The 16,785-nt window shown below is 35.8% G+C and overlaps 1 protein-coding gene across 3 annotated transcripts in view; it reads right to left on the bottom strand.

The window, feature by feature from the left end:
* Adamts19 (ADAM metallopeptidase with thrombospondin type 1 motif, 19) overlaps window positions 1-16,785 on the bottom strand; it is a 232,925-nt gene that overhangs the window by 27,762 nt on the left and 188,378 nt on the right. For all 3 annotated transcript variants that reach the window (XM_005380553.2, XM_005380554.2, XM_005380555.2), the window contains 2 exons: window positions 14,502-14,655; window positions 5,806-5,941 (listed from right to left, as the gene is read on the bottom strand). In XM_005380553.2, the coding sequence (XP_005380610.1) occupies window positions 5,806-5,941; window positions 14,502-14,655 (290 nt within the window). The remainder of the gene's footprint in view (window positions 1-5,805; window positions 5,942-14,501; window positions 14,656-16,785) is intronic.

Here is a 16,785-nt window from a genome sequence, read left to right as displayed (position 1 = left end):
TGACCTCGAACTCGCAAGGATCCCCTTACCCCAACCTGCCAAGTGCTGGAAGTACAGGCATGCGCCACCACGCCCGGCTCTTGTGCTTCCTATTGTATTGAATGCGCAATGTCTTATGTTAAGGGCTTTGCTTTTATTAGAATTTCAAAGTGTGTCTCAGATTCTGTCCATGCTACTCTACAGGTTGACTTTTACTGCTCATACTAATACAATATTGAGGTACCATTAAGTATAAAGTTGCCAATAGTCAGGAGTGATCTCTGTTCTTTGAGTTTTAAGTGTTTACCATAGCCCTGTGTGTTATGTGCTACAACTATCACAGCCATTGAGAGAAAAGGAAACCAAGGTATACATAGATCTAACAGTATACCAAAGCATGGAGACAAATCCTTACAGGGAGAGCTATATGTGCTTCTTAGCCTTCTATTGTCCAGGTGATCACAGAGGGGAGTAGTAGTCTTGATCTGAATTCAGCTTAATACCATCTTTGAGATATGCACAACTCCAGTACTTTTCAGCTTCACTGATTCACTCTGTCAACATTTACATAATTTTAGTAGAAAAAAATCTTTTTAATAATGATCAGCACAGTAACACACATCTGTGTCACTTCAATTTCTGATAAAGTGAGTTCTGTCCTAAGCCAAATATCCATCAACTGAAAAATGGATAAAAAAGATGTGGTATTTTTATACAATGGAGTATTACTCAGCTATAAAAAAAGATAAACTCGAGGATTTTATAGGTAAATGGAAGCAACTAGAGACAGTACTCATAAGTGAAATAAATCAGACCCACATGTGTAAACATCATATTGTCTGCCTGGTGTAAGAACATGAGAGAGTAAATAACACCCAAAATGTACAATGGATGATTGGAAAGGGAAAGAAATGGCTCAGAGGAAGGAACATCTGGGATGAAGGAAAGAAGAAAAAGAAAGTACTAAGGTATTTTATCTATCATCTGTCTATCTATCATCTATCATCTATCTATTTATGTACACATGAATAGGTGGCATAACTGTACTGCTGATGTTTGATGGTTTATTGAGGGGAAGGGTTAATGATTAAAAGTTTTTTTTATATTTTGACCAATTTTGCATGCTTGTATCTGGTAATCTGAGCAACTTCTGTGACAACAACAATTTGCAGGATAACAACCATTGGTGATTCCCTACCATCCTGTCTAGTGACACTATGTATTGTCTCTGATGTTCTTTTAAATTATTATTTTCTTATTCCCTTTAGTGATTTGATCAGTCTATTCTTACATCTGGTAATCTCAGCAACTTCGTTGAAGATGACAATATGTAATATAACAACCACTGTTAATCCCTATCATTTGGTTTGAAACCCCGTATCATTTTTAATGTCCTTGCTTTGTTTTGTTTGTATTTTGTTAATTTTTTTTTTGTACTATTTTCTTTAAAATAAAAATTTTTTTAAAAACTCTAAAATTTATTTCAAGAAAGAACTGGTTTTCTCTCCCCACTCCCTCTCTCCCTCCCTCATTTCCTTATTGTACTGTATTCACCCTCATTCTAACACTCCCTGATGAGATGCAGTGAGGTAAGGCATAGCCATTGTAACGTAACAGTAGGTTGCTTGATAAGGGTTCCTTAAACACATGCTCTCATTTTATTTTTAAGTGAGATTGTATGAAATTACACAAACTTCTTCTTTGAGTACTGCTTTCTGAGTTCCCATAGTTGGAGGACAAGATACATAGCTGACTTAAATTATGATTATTTTCTGAATATTCTTATATAGAAATATAAAATGGAAGCTAAATTAAGTTGGAAAGATAAATATTCTTTACGGAGGCAGACCACCTGACAACTGAGGTGGCTGCTCAGTGACAATGGGTCAGATGATGATTACAGAATGGAATGTGGATGAAGGTGTAATTGATGTCCCAAGAATGGAGCAAGATTTCATCATGCTACTCAGAACTGTGTGCAATTTAAAACTTATGCCTTATTTCTGGAATTTTCCATTTAATAGTTTTAGACCACAGTTGACTATGAGTAACTGAAATTGCACAAAGTGCAACCACAGAAATGGAGGAAATACTATGGATGATATATGCATTCCGGGATATTTAATAATACTTTATGGTTCAAACATACATACATTTTTCTAGCTCCATCTTCTACATGTTTGAGAAATAATAAACCATATCCTCAGCTTGACCTCCGGTGCCTTCTGTTTTCACACTTGACATTTGTTTGCATATCTTCCCCTGTGTGGACCCTTGACCACCAGCTCTGAGCCCCGTGCTCCTAGAATGTTTTTTCCCTCCAACCAGCAGGATTTTCCTTCCCTCTGTGCTCTCTCACTGGGCGCGTGATACTCACAGGACTTACAAGCTACCTTCTGAGATAGGCATGGACTCAAAACCTACCTTAGGAATTGGGCTTCCTTCCCCTCTTAGGATATAAATAAACTCCTGAAGGGCATATATCAAAGGCTTTTTATTCTGCATCCATTACACTTTTCACAAAATAGCTTTTCAGTAAATATTTCTTCAAATGAAATTTAGGTTTGTATTTTACACATAATCTCAATTATTTAAAAATAATGTTCTCATCTATAAAGTTGTTTAATTCTAAATGATTTTGCTTTTGTTTCTACAAAGGAAAAATTCTGTTATAACATTTGTAGTCCAATACTGACTGGATTTTCTTTCTTGCTCTATCAAGTATAATGCCAACCTACCATTTTGCTTTGGAGTCCTCTAGTGGGGGATTATTTCTAGAAGAATATTTATCTTTCCAACTTAATTTAGCTTCTATTTTATATTTCTATATTAGAATATTCAGAAAATAATCATAATTCAATTCAGCTATGTATCTTGTCCTCCAACTATGGAACCCCGAAAACAGTACTAAAGGAAGAAGTATGTGTAATTTCATACAATCTCATTTAAAAATACAGTTAAGCAACTTTTCAGATACTTAATATGATAAAGACTTACTTTTTCTATTTCATAAGCAAAATGTGTTCTAATGAGACAAAACATTTCTGTATTTTAGAATTTATCTAATTTGAAATGACCCAATCTTCTTAACATTAAGACTCTTTCTTCTTATAAAACTATTTAGTAGTGTACCAGTCTATTTTTCTGTTGGTCACATAGGATGGTACCAGCATTTTGGTGATTTTTTTCAATAGTGAATGAAAATTGGAATATTTTTCTTAGGATGGAAAAAGAAAAAAAGTAGGAAAAATAAAAGAAGTCCCTGCCAACAAGTCTTGGAATGTTTTCCTGTTATTATTCTTAATAATTGCCTATGTCCATTACTTACTGCCCAAACTTTTGGGTGACATCATTGATAGCAATTTTTGGTGGTTCACAGTATTCTGTCTCTCTTTCTAAGGGAAGGAAGACAATAATCTCTAACAACAGTAGCAAAAACAACAATAAAACTTTCCAGTCTCCTACTGCAAAAATTTCTCCTTCAGAAATGGTCTGACTTTTTAGAACTTTTCACTTTACAAAGACATTAGTGAAGCATTGTCCTCTAAGATAGCTGAGGTCAGTGAAGGAACAATTAATGACCTATACTGTACGCTCTGCTCTTTCAAAGGCCAAATTAGGCAGTGATTAATATGCTCCAGTTCTTAAATCAGCTGACAATTCCTGATGTATCAAGAAAAGCTGTTGCTCTTTCATCAAAATAGAAAACTATTTTAATAAATATCTTGCAAGATGATTTAATATTTTAATATCTATTAAAGGAGATAGGAAAATAAAAAGAATTCTTAGGAGTAATGTTAACTACAAAAATTCAGATTCTTTAGCTGACAGGAGAAAGACACAAATTTATGCTTATAGGGCCGGGGATATAGCTCAGCGGCACAAGTGCCTGCCTGGAAAGAGCAAGGTCCTGAGTTAGATTCCCAGTTCCAAAAAAACAGAAAAACAAATTTATGCTTATATATTTGTCTTAAACTTTATGGAAATGACTTAAGCACTTGCATGTTGTCTGAAAGCAACTGCATAGTGGTTACTACACTTGTAAGCCAACATGATTATTGCATTGTACCATAAAGGAATTTTAGCAGCTTACCTACTTAAGGAGTTATATTATAAAGCATGAACCCCAGAAAGTGCAATGTGTATAACATTCTTAAAAGTATAAGAATGCATCATTTTCTTTTTCATGTTCTTTTATATGTCATTCTTTTCTTCTTTTGCATCATATATTTACATGAGAGTAGGATTGTTGGAGCATGAAGGAATTATTACAAAAAGAATTACAAAAGAAATTAATTATTAAAAAATTATTAAGAAAATAATTATTAATTATTATACAAAAGAAAAGAATTATTACAAAAGAAAGGATTAACTTTTGATGCTTTAAATACACCAAATCCACAAATAAGCCTTGAAAATTCAACACTGTAAAGAAAGAAATCATTTTCTAAACTCTTTAAACTTTCAGCAACATGGTGTGAACCAGATCAGAAGGGTGTAATAACTGGATTTTAGAATAAGGCAGATAGGGAGAACTCACAATATGAAATAAGGACGTAGGAAGGAAATTGAGTAAAGAAACTAGAATTGACTGTTTGCCCAGATGACAGTACTTTTCAAGGGTATTATTTAAGACAGAAAAATGCAAAGAGTGTAAGTTGGCAGCTTACACCCTCCCATACTTACTCATTCTGGTGGAAGATCATGGAGAAGATCATGTTACTTACACATCTCAAAGCTACAGATTCTTTGCATATCTCAAATGTAAGATATGTAAATTCACCAGGACTCCACTGAGGAACTACTGTGATGAAGAAATCTATTCTAGCTTTCTAAGAACTCAGAACTATGCCTAATTCATTAAACCTCAACAAATCCCTGAGAGCTAGATAAAGTAAACATTGCTGGCACTATGCTAGTGAAATGAAACCAGCCCCACAATCTCTTTATCATCTCATCCCTAAAATTTTTTAGGATTTTTGGCACTAACACTGAGTCCCACTTGAGCCCAACACTGATTTGTATGAGAAAGCAGGTGGAATTTCAGGAGCCCTGTGTGAAGAGCCAGGCCACATAGCTTTGCTACTAGGCTACTGCAAAATTGTATTCAGGTTCCAATCATTTCTCTCTGCTTTGCCTTCCACTAATTAGGCATGGCCTTATTTCTTTCTACCATGCTTATAAATTGCTCAGCATTGTTGTTATAGTTCCTCTTTGTGAGTTTCCTGCCTATACTATTGTCTAATACTCACTGGAGGATCCAGGACCCGGGTGAGAAATTTCATCTGAGAGCAGGAACTGGGCAATTAATGCTGAGAACTCTGAGGGGAAGAAGTGAGAAACCAGCAGGAGACAGAAGGACCTCATTACCCCTCCTGTGTCCTGACTGTTCCTGCCTTGGTCTACTTACTCCTAGCCAAGTTCTAACACGCTATTTCAGAGAATTAAGAAGTAAGTACCTAAATTCAACCAAATAACCAGATTTTGGAAGAGGTGTGCTTCGGGATACCAAATAATTTAAATGACTTCCACTACTGCCCCTATTGTAATTGAGGACTAATTATCACCAATTCCTAAAATGCATCAAACTAGACTTGAAAAAAGTTCATTTCTTCAGGTGACAGTTATTCACGAGTATGTACTCACATTGTGGAGGACATAGTCAAAGTTGAAAAATCTTAGCCTTAAATTCTTTGACCTTGTTCTTTAAAAGTTTACATTTTGAGGCACATTTCTGTGCTTTCAATAATATTTTGAGATTTTTTTTTTAAAAGATAGCAATACAATGGCCAAACAGCTCTCTAATTATTGTCGGAATGGGGTTACCTTGTTTGACAGGGCTGCTCATTGCACCTTCGAATTTGTGGCTCTGGCTTGGTTAAGTATTTGCATTTCTTGTTGTCCACAATGCTAATATTTTTGCTCATGATTTTTGTGCAGGACACTGTTGTCTTCCTTTCTCCTGAAAAGAGCAAATTAACACATAAAGGAATGTTACAAGCTTGGTGAAATGGGTTTAACAAAAGTTCACAGGTTTGTAATTTTCATCAGTATTTAAAACAAAATTTAGGTTTCATCAGTGAAGATAATCCTGCTAATAATTTATGTAACAAAATTTACCTCTAAGCTTAAAGGTTTCCTCCCTTCAGAATGTAAGTGGCAAATTTTATATTACAAAGGAAGGATGGTAACATAAGTCGCAAGATGACAGCTGAGTATTTGTTATGAAGAAAGATGGCCAGAGTGGGCTGCAGGAATGGAAAACTAGCAGGGCTTATAGGAGGTGCATAAACAGGCACAGCTACGTGCACATGGTATCATTTGGTGGTGTGTACATTGTTGGGGCACGTAATGAATTATAGGCAGCAAGCTTAGTTTGAATGTACTTAGATCTTTATTTTTGTTGCCTTGGAGAAAGACTCCATGAATTCTAGAAATCTTTATTCCTGAACGAACGGTTGTCATTTTTTTTTTCTAAGAAAAAATGAGGGACTGTTACTATCTTTCATGATATTTCAGAAAACTCAATTTTATACTTTCTTTGCTATGATAAAGCCTGGTTAGATGCTGTATTCATTTTGCTTACTTGTACATATCCTTACTATTGATTTGAAAAGTCCAAGAAGTATGTGATAATTTCTGTTTCTCTACAAGTTTTATGTTAACTTCCTATGGATAAAATGATATCTATGTACAATTTAACAATATATTTTATGTTTGATCCTATGACATAATTAAATCAGCCAAAAATTCTAAAGTCATATGGGTCATAAAGGATTAAAAAAAAAATTGCAAGTCTTCTAGATCACAATTCAATAGCCTTCTAGTTTGGTCCTTATGACTGTCATGCAGGGGTGATGAGGAGGCTCAGAGAAACTCATGCTGATCATACCAAACATGAAAGGCTGAGCTGACTCTGGAGAGATCACTCTGTCACTCAATTAACAGAAAGAGGAAGTTAGATAGAGGAAGGAAAGGGATAGTATGAGAAATATTTTTATTAATTTTAAATATCTTTAACTTCAGTAGGGGATGGGAAGAGAAAATGACCTCATCAAATAAAAGGCAAAAGAACAGGTAGGATTTAGGATCTTTATTTCCATCTCAAGAATACTGAGCACAGACTCCATGCAATTTATAGTCTACAAACAATGGCATCTACATACAGACATGGATTAACTAACAATTATATCTGCGACTATGGCAAATCATGTTACTGAAACATGTAGACCTTCAGAAGTGGTAAACTTTGGCCAAATCATTCCCTTTCCGAGATATCCTGGGGCACTGGCGGAAGGCAAGAGTCTATGCGAGTTCAGCACAGAGAGCAGAGGGCCAGGCCAGTCCTGACCCTTGCCTTTGAGGGAGGAAGTGTGCCTCCTCAGGAGCCTGCTACTCTATGTGTGCACCTTCCTGCTAACAGTAGGAAGGGTCTTGAAACAGATCTCCAACCACAGGTTAAAATGTGCCCTCTTCGTATGGATGGAATCAGGAAAATTCATGTCCTATAAACAACTGAAGTAGTAAACTGCTCCTCTCCCATCCAGAGGCAGCCTAGCATCAAGATGTATGGCTTAGTGAGTGGAGCCTGACTGGAGTACGGTACCCTTGGCTACAGACTTATGCTTAAACTGCCTACCTGAAAGCAGCAGCTACACTTTCAGAGTCTTAGCCTGACTTTGGCAGCTCACAAAGCCTGATGCTCCCTTGTGGAGGAAAGGCAAGTTTCCGTGACCAGTGAACATGAAGGGGACTTTGCAGGAGATCCCTTTTGAGCTCAAGAAAGATAGGGTGTGGCAGTGGCCTTAATCATGGTAGTGCTCGATACCGGTCAACCTCAAGCAATCTTCAAATAAAGTGCCGGAGGGAGAAGCAAAACCAACTTACGCCTTTTTGTGTGATATCGAAAATAGATCTCACAAGATAGGTGATACATAAATGTTAAACATTTGGGACAGATTTTTAGCAAACTTCCTTCCGGTTTCTTATATTTCAGGAGCTCCTTTATGCATATTGAAAAAGTAATATGCAAATTTTTTATAATCATAGCGTATGTTAAGTATAATTTCTATAAAGTGAATATTACATTTAAGAAATATAAGTGTTAGTTTTAAAATCTACTTTGAAACACTCATAAAATACTCTCACAAAATATACTTGGCTAATTTAAATAATGACACTTTTCTAACTTTTGGATAGAAAGAATGAAAAGCATATAATCTGGAAAGCTTTCCAAGAATGAATATGCAGTCAGAGAGTAAATTTGTGTTAATTAAACTGCATCATTTTATTTTTTCAGAAGATACCTAGACTTAGTTATGCTGTCCCATACCCTCCACATATATATATATTGAAAAATAGTATACCAAAAGAGATACAAGCATTTATATCTTTTTAGAGAGCACATTAGTAATGCTTTAAGAAAATATGAAGGCTTGTAAATATGAATAGAACATTTTTCTCCATATTGCAGTGAGGGATGATAGAAGTTTTTGGCAATTAGAAGAAGCTCAACCCTGTTTTTCTTTTAAATTTCATTGAACAAAATCATTAGAATCACGAAAAATGTATTGCTCACCTACAGACACATATGCCTATGAAAATACAACTAGGATCTTAAAGCCATATGGCAATGCTATTTTTATACAATATACATATTTTTATATTCTAGCCAACCCAGGAAATTTACATTCTAGCGTCTAATACCATTACTGACCATGCGACCAGTCCTCTGGAACCCCGAGACAAACAGTGACGAGGTAGCCCGCTTTCTGCCTGAATGCCTAAATCATGAGTAGCTGAAAGCTGTTGACAACGTATTGCTTGGTTCACAGCAATTTACCTCCTCGCTGGGTCATTCTTCTTAAATGAGTCATAGTCCCACCATATTTTTAGATGTTTTAGAACCTCTGTACAAAGTAAATATTTCCCAAACAAATTTTCAGCTGTTTGAAAATAAAATGACTCATTTCAATGGCTGTTGCTAAAAGAACAGTGGCAGATCCAGTGTTAATTTTTTTCAGATTGCTATCAGAATTTGAAGAAACTGTGATCACAAGTATATGATAGAAAAAGCATATATATATGTTTATATATATATATTAAATTGTTGGAAAATTTACTTAGGATCACCAATATTTGTTAGATGTTTTTAGTTCATATTCCTTTTAAAGGAGAGCATTCATAGAGACTGGACAGCTCAGTCAGTAGAACATCAGAATTTTAAAAGAGAACATTCATGGCTTAGGCCTTATATGTCTAATAACTCCCACTAATAAGTTAATACAACTTATTAGTGGGAATTAATTTACCTCTGCTTTAAAACTTAGTTTGAAGTATTGTTGTAAAAGACTGCAAACAAGAAAATTTAGCAAGTCACATTACATATTTTCAAAATTTTTCCCACTTATTATTGCAAATCTAATAATTTAAAACAGAATTAGAATAATGTCAAACATTGAAATTGTATACATGTCTAATAACTCCCACTAATAAGTTAATACAAACAGTGAATTAGTTTGCCTGTATTTTAAAACTTAGTTTGAAGTGTTGCTGTAAAAGAGTGCTAGCAATAAAATTTAGCAAGACAATAGATATTTAAAAAAAAATTCCCACTTATTGTGAATCTAATAATTTAAAACAGAATTAGAATAATTTCAAACATTGAAGTTTTATACTGCCCAATGACATTTTATTTTCTATTGCTAAATATGTTCTTGTGAAATAGAATATTGCTATTATTATTATTATTCCTCTTTGCTTTTGAAGATAAATTTTGCATGAATCTGTTTCCAATGTTCTGTACTTTGAAGATATTCTCATTCAACTCATGAATATGCTGAAAGATCAGAAAGCTCTTTTTGGCTATTAAAATTGACAACATGACGCTAGAAACTATGCAGTTCTTGAAATCTTGTCCATCTATTGTATTTGTAAACTAAAGAAGAACACATATCCAAAAGCCCAGAAATATGTTGATATTGAAATGAATCTGTGCCCTATTAACCTAGTCAGAGATAAACTGAAGACCACAGACTGTCCCAGGGGAACAGAATTCAGGGAAAGGTCCACGCAAGCACACATCCCACAGGAGCTGCATATCATTGGTATTATTTTATAAAATCAGTCATTTAAATAAGAAATAAAGTCATGTCCAAATTATTATTTTAAAAAATCTAGTAAGACATCTTTTGAATCTAAAGAAGATGTAAAGTATTTCCGGGGTTTGTGCTCTGTTTTGTGAAAAGAAACTACATGAAGCCTCCCCACCTCCAGCTGCAACTGAAAGCAGGTTTGTACAATGGTGATGAAAGAACATCAACTCAGGAATCATGGACTCTACACCTGGCTCTACCCATGTGGATGACACAATCTTGGAAAGTCCTTTAATATATACACACTTAACTTTTTGTATGTGTATAATTAAGAAATCATGTTTAAGTATATTTCATAATCTCACTGACTCTGAAATGGAGATAATTCATAGTGTCTATTCTTTAAGTATTGGAAGTGGACAGAACATTCTAGGAAGTATTTCATATGATCGGGGGAATTTTTTTTTAGTACCGAGAATCAAACTCACGTGCTTGCCAGGCAGGCCCTGTGCTGCTGAGCTATACCCTCAGCTCTAATTCAGGGAATTTTTTAACTCTTAAAAATTTGCTTTTTCAAACTGAAGACTGAAAATTCTCTATATCTGACTAATTCTGATCCAGCTTGCATTAGATCACAACTGCAGAAGAAAAATAAAAATAACTGAGGGTAATATAATTCACTGGGTAAGCATTTTCTTTTCCAGCATTTAAAATATAAACAAGTTTTAACGACTGCTTTTCATTGCTATCAGCTGAACCTTAGGCCCCTCCATCACTTCCTCCACCTCCACAGTCCCTGGCCACTGTGGTCAGCGGCCGACAGAACATGACTAGATTTATCTTAGGCTTATAGTAAAGAGAAATTTGTGCAGATTTTCATCGAGATTGTGTTTGCTTTGATTTGTGCTTGTGCAAAGGATGTGAAACAGAGCCTCAGCATCCATGAAAAATGAGCAGCAGAGTAAGAAGGATTTGGATGTAGATGAGGTGCCAGCAGGAGAGGCTAAGAGGATGCAAGAACTGAATGGTGTGGCAATAATGGGCAGAAACATGGCCACTGAGAATCTCCCATGGCAACCATGGTTGCATCACTGAGCTTTCTGGGGAGGAAGTGATTTGAAATGCATGTGTTGTGATTACACTATATCTTCGGAGCATAGTGTGCTCTGTGTAAGCTTGCCTTTCGCTGGCCCCATGCTGCTTTTGCCCCAGTGGTCTAGGGGACAAGATATTTCAGGTGTCAGCTCCAAGCCCCAAAGCTCTGCACGTGCTGGTAAAAGCAGCTGCTCCCACCTCTGCATCTTGTGAATGTTCCCAGAACCCTCCTGCTCTCTCTTGAGGGTACTGTTTCTTAGTTTCTCTGCAGATCTCCAAGGAGGCCAGCATTTTCTTGCTGATCTAGGACCTTCAATCTAGAGGCAGCGTGGGTCTCTCTGCTCCTCCCTCCCTGCCAGATCTTTCTACTTTGTGAACCTCCAGCTTTGGGTCAGAAGATGTAATACATTACCTTTTCTGTAGTTTAAAAACCAGCCCCTAGGCCACACCTACTTTTTCACTTTAGATTTTAGTTCCTGGCTTATAGTATTTATTTATTTATTTATTTATTTATTTATTTATTTATTTATTTATTTATTTCCCCTGATGCTGGTCCTGATACAATTCTTAGAATTACAAACTGTTAATGAATGATTCTCCCCACAAGAACTCTTCTCAGTTCTTGGCCCTCTTTCCAACAATCTTACTTTTTTATTTTAGTTTTGGTAGTCATTCCCCTGGTCTTATTAACAGTCACAGTAACTCTAATGCAATCTCAGTTTTATTTTCTTTAATCTCCTATATTGCCAGCACCTCAACTCTGACAATTCTTTACTCCCAGCAGGGGCTTCCAGTCCTATTAGCTTTTCACCATAATTTAAGCACTTCATATTTTTCTTTTTCTCCTCATAAAATGTAATTTTGGGTTTGTCATTTTCAACTTTTTACACAAAATCTCAGGGCAGCTATTTCTCTCTTTTTGTATCACACTCAGAAATTCCCAGACACACTCCAATAGAGCACTGGCAGGCCCTCCAGGGCCAGACAGCAGCATACTACCATGAACACTGATGTCATACTAAATTCACCAACACCACCTTCACGTGGATCATTAGTACCACAGCACAAGCAAAATGAATATAACCATTCTATCCAAGCTTTCATCCTCTAAGTGGCCACTCCACATTTCACTTTGCAAAACTCCAGTATCTCCTTTTCTACCCTCATTCTCCACAAGAAGAGCACCACATTGAGCGCCTACCACTGGCCTTTCCTTGTTGTTGGAGATGGGTTGCCCATAGTTCTGCCTACATTGACTCCCCCATCTCATCCCAGCTGGATATTGTTCCATTAATTATTTTTGCTTTACCCTATGTTTCCGGTCTATTCTAGAAAATACACATTGACAAGCAATGATATATATGTGCTCTTCTTACAAACAACAACAGATTCCTGTGATTTACATTCCCCTCCAACTACTGCCATATTGTCTGCTTTCTTCTTTCAACAACTTCTTGAGTAACACAGAGTTCCTTTCCCTAATCATTCTAATATTTTCTCTTCAATCCATTCCTTTCAGCCTTGTAAGTTGAACATATAATTAAAATAAATTTTTAGAGGGTCACCCCTGATCTTCATGTTTCAAAAGTAGCACATTTTTAATATAATCACTATATATTTGAATTTAATTGTCCATTCTTAGTCTGCCTTACTTACTTAGTAACTTGGTACCCAGGATCATTCTCATTTCTTTCAATTTTTTATTTTTATTAGTACATGATTGTAGTAAACAGTGATTACATTCCTCATGGAGAGTTGGCATATGTACATAAATATCTTAATTCTTTTTTTATCCACTTTCCTTCCCCTCCACAGCTCCTTTCCCTCTGCTCTTGGTCTCCTTCCCATTTGAAAAAGATCTATCTCCCTACTTCTTCACATTAGTGTAATAATATCTTGTATTTTATCTTGTGTTCTATCCCAAACATGTTCTCCCACATGACAGTTGCTTTCTGCACCATCCTAGACATCTGCTAGGACAACATTTAGGCTACACAAATCAATAGTTTCTTTGCCCAGAAGTCAAATACATGGGTCATTTCTTTGCACAAATCATTTCATATTAAGTATACCAAATACACATTGTCTCTCTCTCTCTCTCTCTCTCTCTATATATATATATATATACGTATATAGAGTATATATATATAGAGAGAGTATATATATATAGAGTATTTATATATATATATACGTATATAGAGTATATATATATATATATATATATATATATAGAGAGAGAGAGAGAGAGAGAGGGATGATGTGTATTTGGTATACTTAATATGAAATGATTTGTGCAAAGAAATGACCCATGTATTTGACTTCTGGGCAAAGAAACTATTGATTCTATAAACTATACGTATATAGAGTATATATATATAGAGAGAGTATATATATATAGAGTATTTATATATATATACGTATATAGAGTATATATATATGTATATATATATATATATAGAGAGAGAGAGAGAGAAAGAGAGAGTTTCTTTTTAACTTTGGAAGGCATCTGTATAAAATCCTACTAAGCAAAAAAGAGAACCGAAATAATAGCTGCAGATGCACATGGATTCACATGGAAGCTGGAAATCTCATGACCTGTGATCTTACTTTGCCCTCACTACTAACAGCTTCTGTGAGCCACAGCAATCCACTTAACATGTGGTACACTAATATCTCATTTGCAAAATAAAGATTAAGTGATTTCTTAGTCTCATCATATGCTGAAGTAATTTTGTTCTTTTGCCTCCTTAGCCTTTAATACAAAAATAAAGATTCAAAAACTTTGAGCACAACTGCAGGATGCTGTATATTTATTGAAAGTACTGACACTTTGTAAAATAGCAAGGTAAAAGAATTAAAATAATTTTACTATTATCTTTAGATATTCTGCATGTTTGGCTTAAGTATGCAGACAACATAGGGGCAAGCTCAAAGCTGCTCCACCAAGACACACTTATATCTAATTCATGTTTACAATTCTTGTGGGAACTTGGAATTTAAAACTCAAGATTTTATAGAAGAAATGCATTTCACATATATTACATTATAACCTAAATGGTACATTGGAAATTTGATGTGTTATAAACAAATACGTTAATATTTATACAACACAATGAGTAGTCACATTAGATGAAGTACATAACAGCTCTGTACCTTTTTTCAATTTAAGTCAGATTTTGCACAAAATATTGTGGGTGTTTAGTCAATAAATATGTCATTATAGTTTTCTTTATGGATTTTGGAATTGTAGATTGGGGATTTGAGATCTGTCTTAATTATCACTGGTTAATCAGAAAGCAACTGCTGTTTTGGAGAGAAATACTTTAAAATCACCTCCTCCACATGTGGCATCGCAGTCTTCCCAGCCTGTGTGTGTCCACATGAAGAGGGGATCAGGTGCTTTAGAACTCTGGTTCTCTGGCAGAGGATCTAATGGAACAGTGTATTCATAGTGAAGACCGTAATTTTGATCTTGGAACAGAAGCACCTATGGTATATAAAAATAATTAAGGAAGAGAGTTCAAATTATGGCACATTCAGTGTGAAGTATAAAACCAAGAACGCTGATTCTTTAAAATGCTTGTTTCATAGTGAACATTCCCTAATGCATAGCAGAAATATGATAGCTCTATTAGATGTTAAGATTGTCATTCTTAGGAGAGATTAGAGCTCTATACTTACCTGTGATGCTCACTTGAATGAGGTCAGAGAAACCTCATCATTTTCTTTCAATTTTATAGACTCAGCAATTTTCCAAAGCAGGGAACATGTATGAAAACTTCAGTGGGGATTGAGGGAATGGTGGCAGAGATGAGTGTCTCAGCATTAAGCTACAACTTACTATGTAATGTCATCTGCGCTCTTTCCACTTATATAAAAATAAAAGACAGAAAGTTTCTGAAACAACATAGAGAAAGGATTGCAGGAATTATGTACTCTGTAAGAAACAAGAACTTCTAAGCCAACTGGAGGATAAGAATTTTATTCCATGTATACTTCAGTAACTATAAATTTTGGAAGCTGATTTTCCATTTGTAGTACAGATATTTTCCTTTGAAAATAAATGCATGTTAAATTAAGGTTTAAATAAATATCAATAATTGTACAGTTAGGTACACATGTATCAATAGGTCCATAAACTATAGTGGGTGTATAGGAATGTCTGAACTCTGGGTACTTGAAACACAAACATTGGCAAGGTCCATGTCTGCTTTGTTCTTCATGAGTACCCAGTCCCAAGCTCACAACTGAATCATAGTGGAAAATTACAAATATTTAGTGAAATAACATATATTTACATGTATCTATGTGTATATTTTGCAATGAAGTACATTTTTTATAAATTCAGCTTCAGAAAATGTAGCAACTAATCATATGAAATATATGAGTTCTGTGGATGTGAGGAACTGAAGGAAGAATCTATATAATAAAGACTTGAGGCATTTTCAGGTAAATGGATACACCTCGAGAGCATAACCTTAAGTGAAATAAATCAGGCAAACAAGTTTAAAGATTGCATTACTTCACTTATGTGAGAAATCCAAAGTATGAAGTAGAATAGGGAGAGACATGAGGGAGTAGGAAGATCTTGTGCAAATGGAAAGGAGAATAAGAGATGGAGAGATGGGAAGAGAACAAAGGGTAGGGAATGGCATCAAGATGGTGGAGTGGTAAGCAGCAGTGCAAGAGCTTCTCTGAGTGTCACTGTCCAGATGGTGGAATAGAGCAACATGAGGAAGACAAAAAGGAGGGAAGTGGGTCTGCTGGATGCAGGAAGGATCTGAAGTATGAATTAAAGCCCATAGAAAGGGTAGGGAAACTTCAGCAAAGAAGGTGGTAGATGGCAGCAACTTCTCCTGAGACAGGACTCTGTGTGAGAGGAGCAGTTCAAACCTGCAGACACATGGTGACTTCTGGCAACTCCAGAGGCCTCCATAGACAGATGCAGCTGTGGAGGGCAGCAGTGCACTGAAGGGACTGAACGAGCTGGTGGTGAGTGCTGAGGGCTGTCATCCCATCCCACATGACAGAGCAATTGGCTGGGAGACATTTTTGAGAGGGACTGGCTGAGCTCAGAACTCAGAGTGGTTACTGGCTTCATCTAGCAGCTCCCAGCTGGTCTCAGGCTTGTGAAAATTGTGCTGATGGCTGCAGGCCAGATGAGTGTGGTCTCCGCAGAAGGTGCAGGTTCACTGAGCTTATATTCACTATGTTGCCAAAAAGCTACTGCTGGCTTGCTGTGATAAATTAGTACAGACTGGGATTCTGTCTCCACATGTTGCCTACCAGTGACAGCAGAGACAAACCTGGAAGACAACTTTTATCTTTTTCTTTTTTCTTTTATTTTCTCTCTTGTTTTTGTTGTTGTTTGTGGTTTTGTTTTTGTGTATTTCTCCTTCATTGTTTGATCTTGTTTTTATGAGTGTGAATGTAGTTTTCAGACTCTTTGTGGTGTGATTCTGGTCTGTTCTTCTTTTTATCTCTTTTGCTCTCTTTTTCTCTAATCTTCTGCACCAGTTTCCCAAAGGTGACACGATCACCCTTGTCTGCCAAACTTACTTCTAATCTCATCTTCTTCTTCTACTTTTCTATTTTCTCCCTAAACCATTTGAAATTT

Source organism: Chinchilla lanigera, unplaced genomic scaffold, assembly GCF_000276665.1.
Source record: "Chinchilla lanigera isolate Chin_1 unplaced genomic scaffold, ChiLan1.0 scaffold00014, whole genome shotgun sequence".
NCBI classification, from domain to species: Eukaryota; Metazoa; Chordata; class Mammalia; order Rodentia; family Chinchillidae; genus Chinchilla; species Chinchilla lanigera.
Note: the sequence above shows the minus strand (reverse complement) of the source record. Positions and strands in the feature narration are given on the sequence as shown.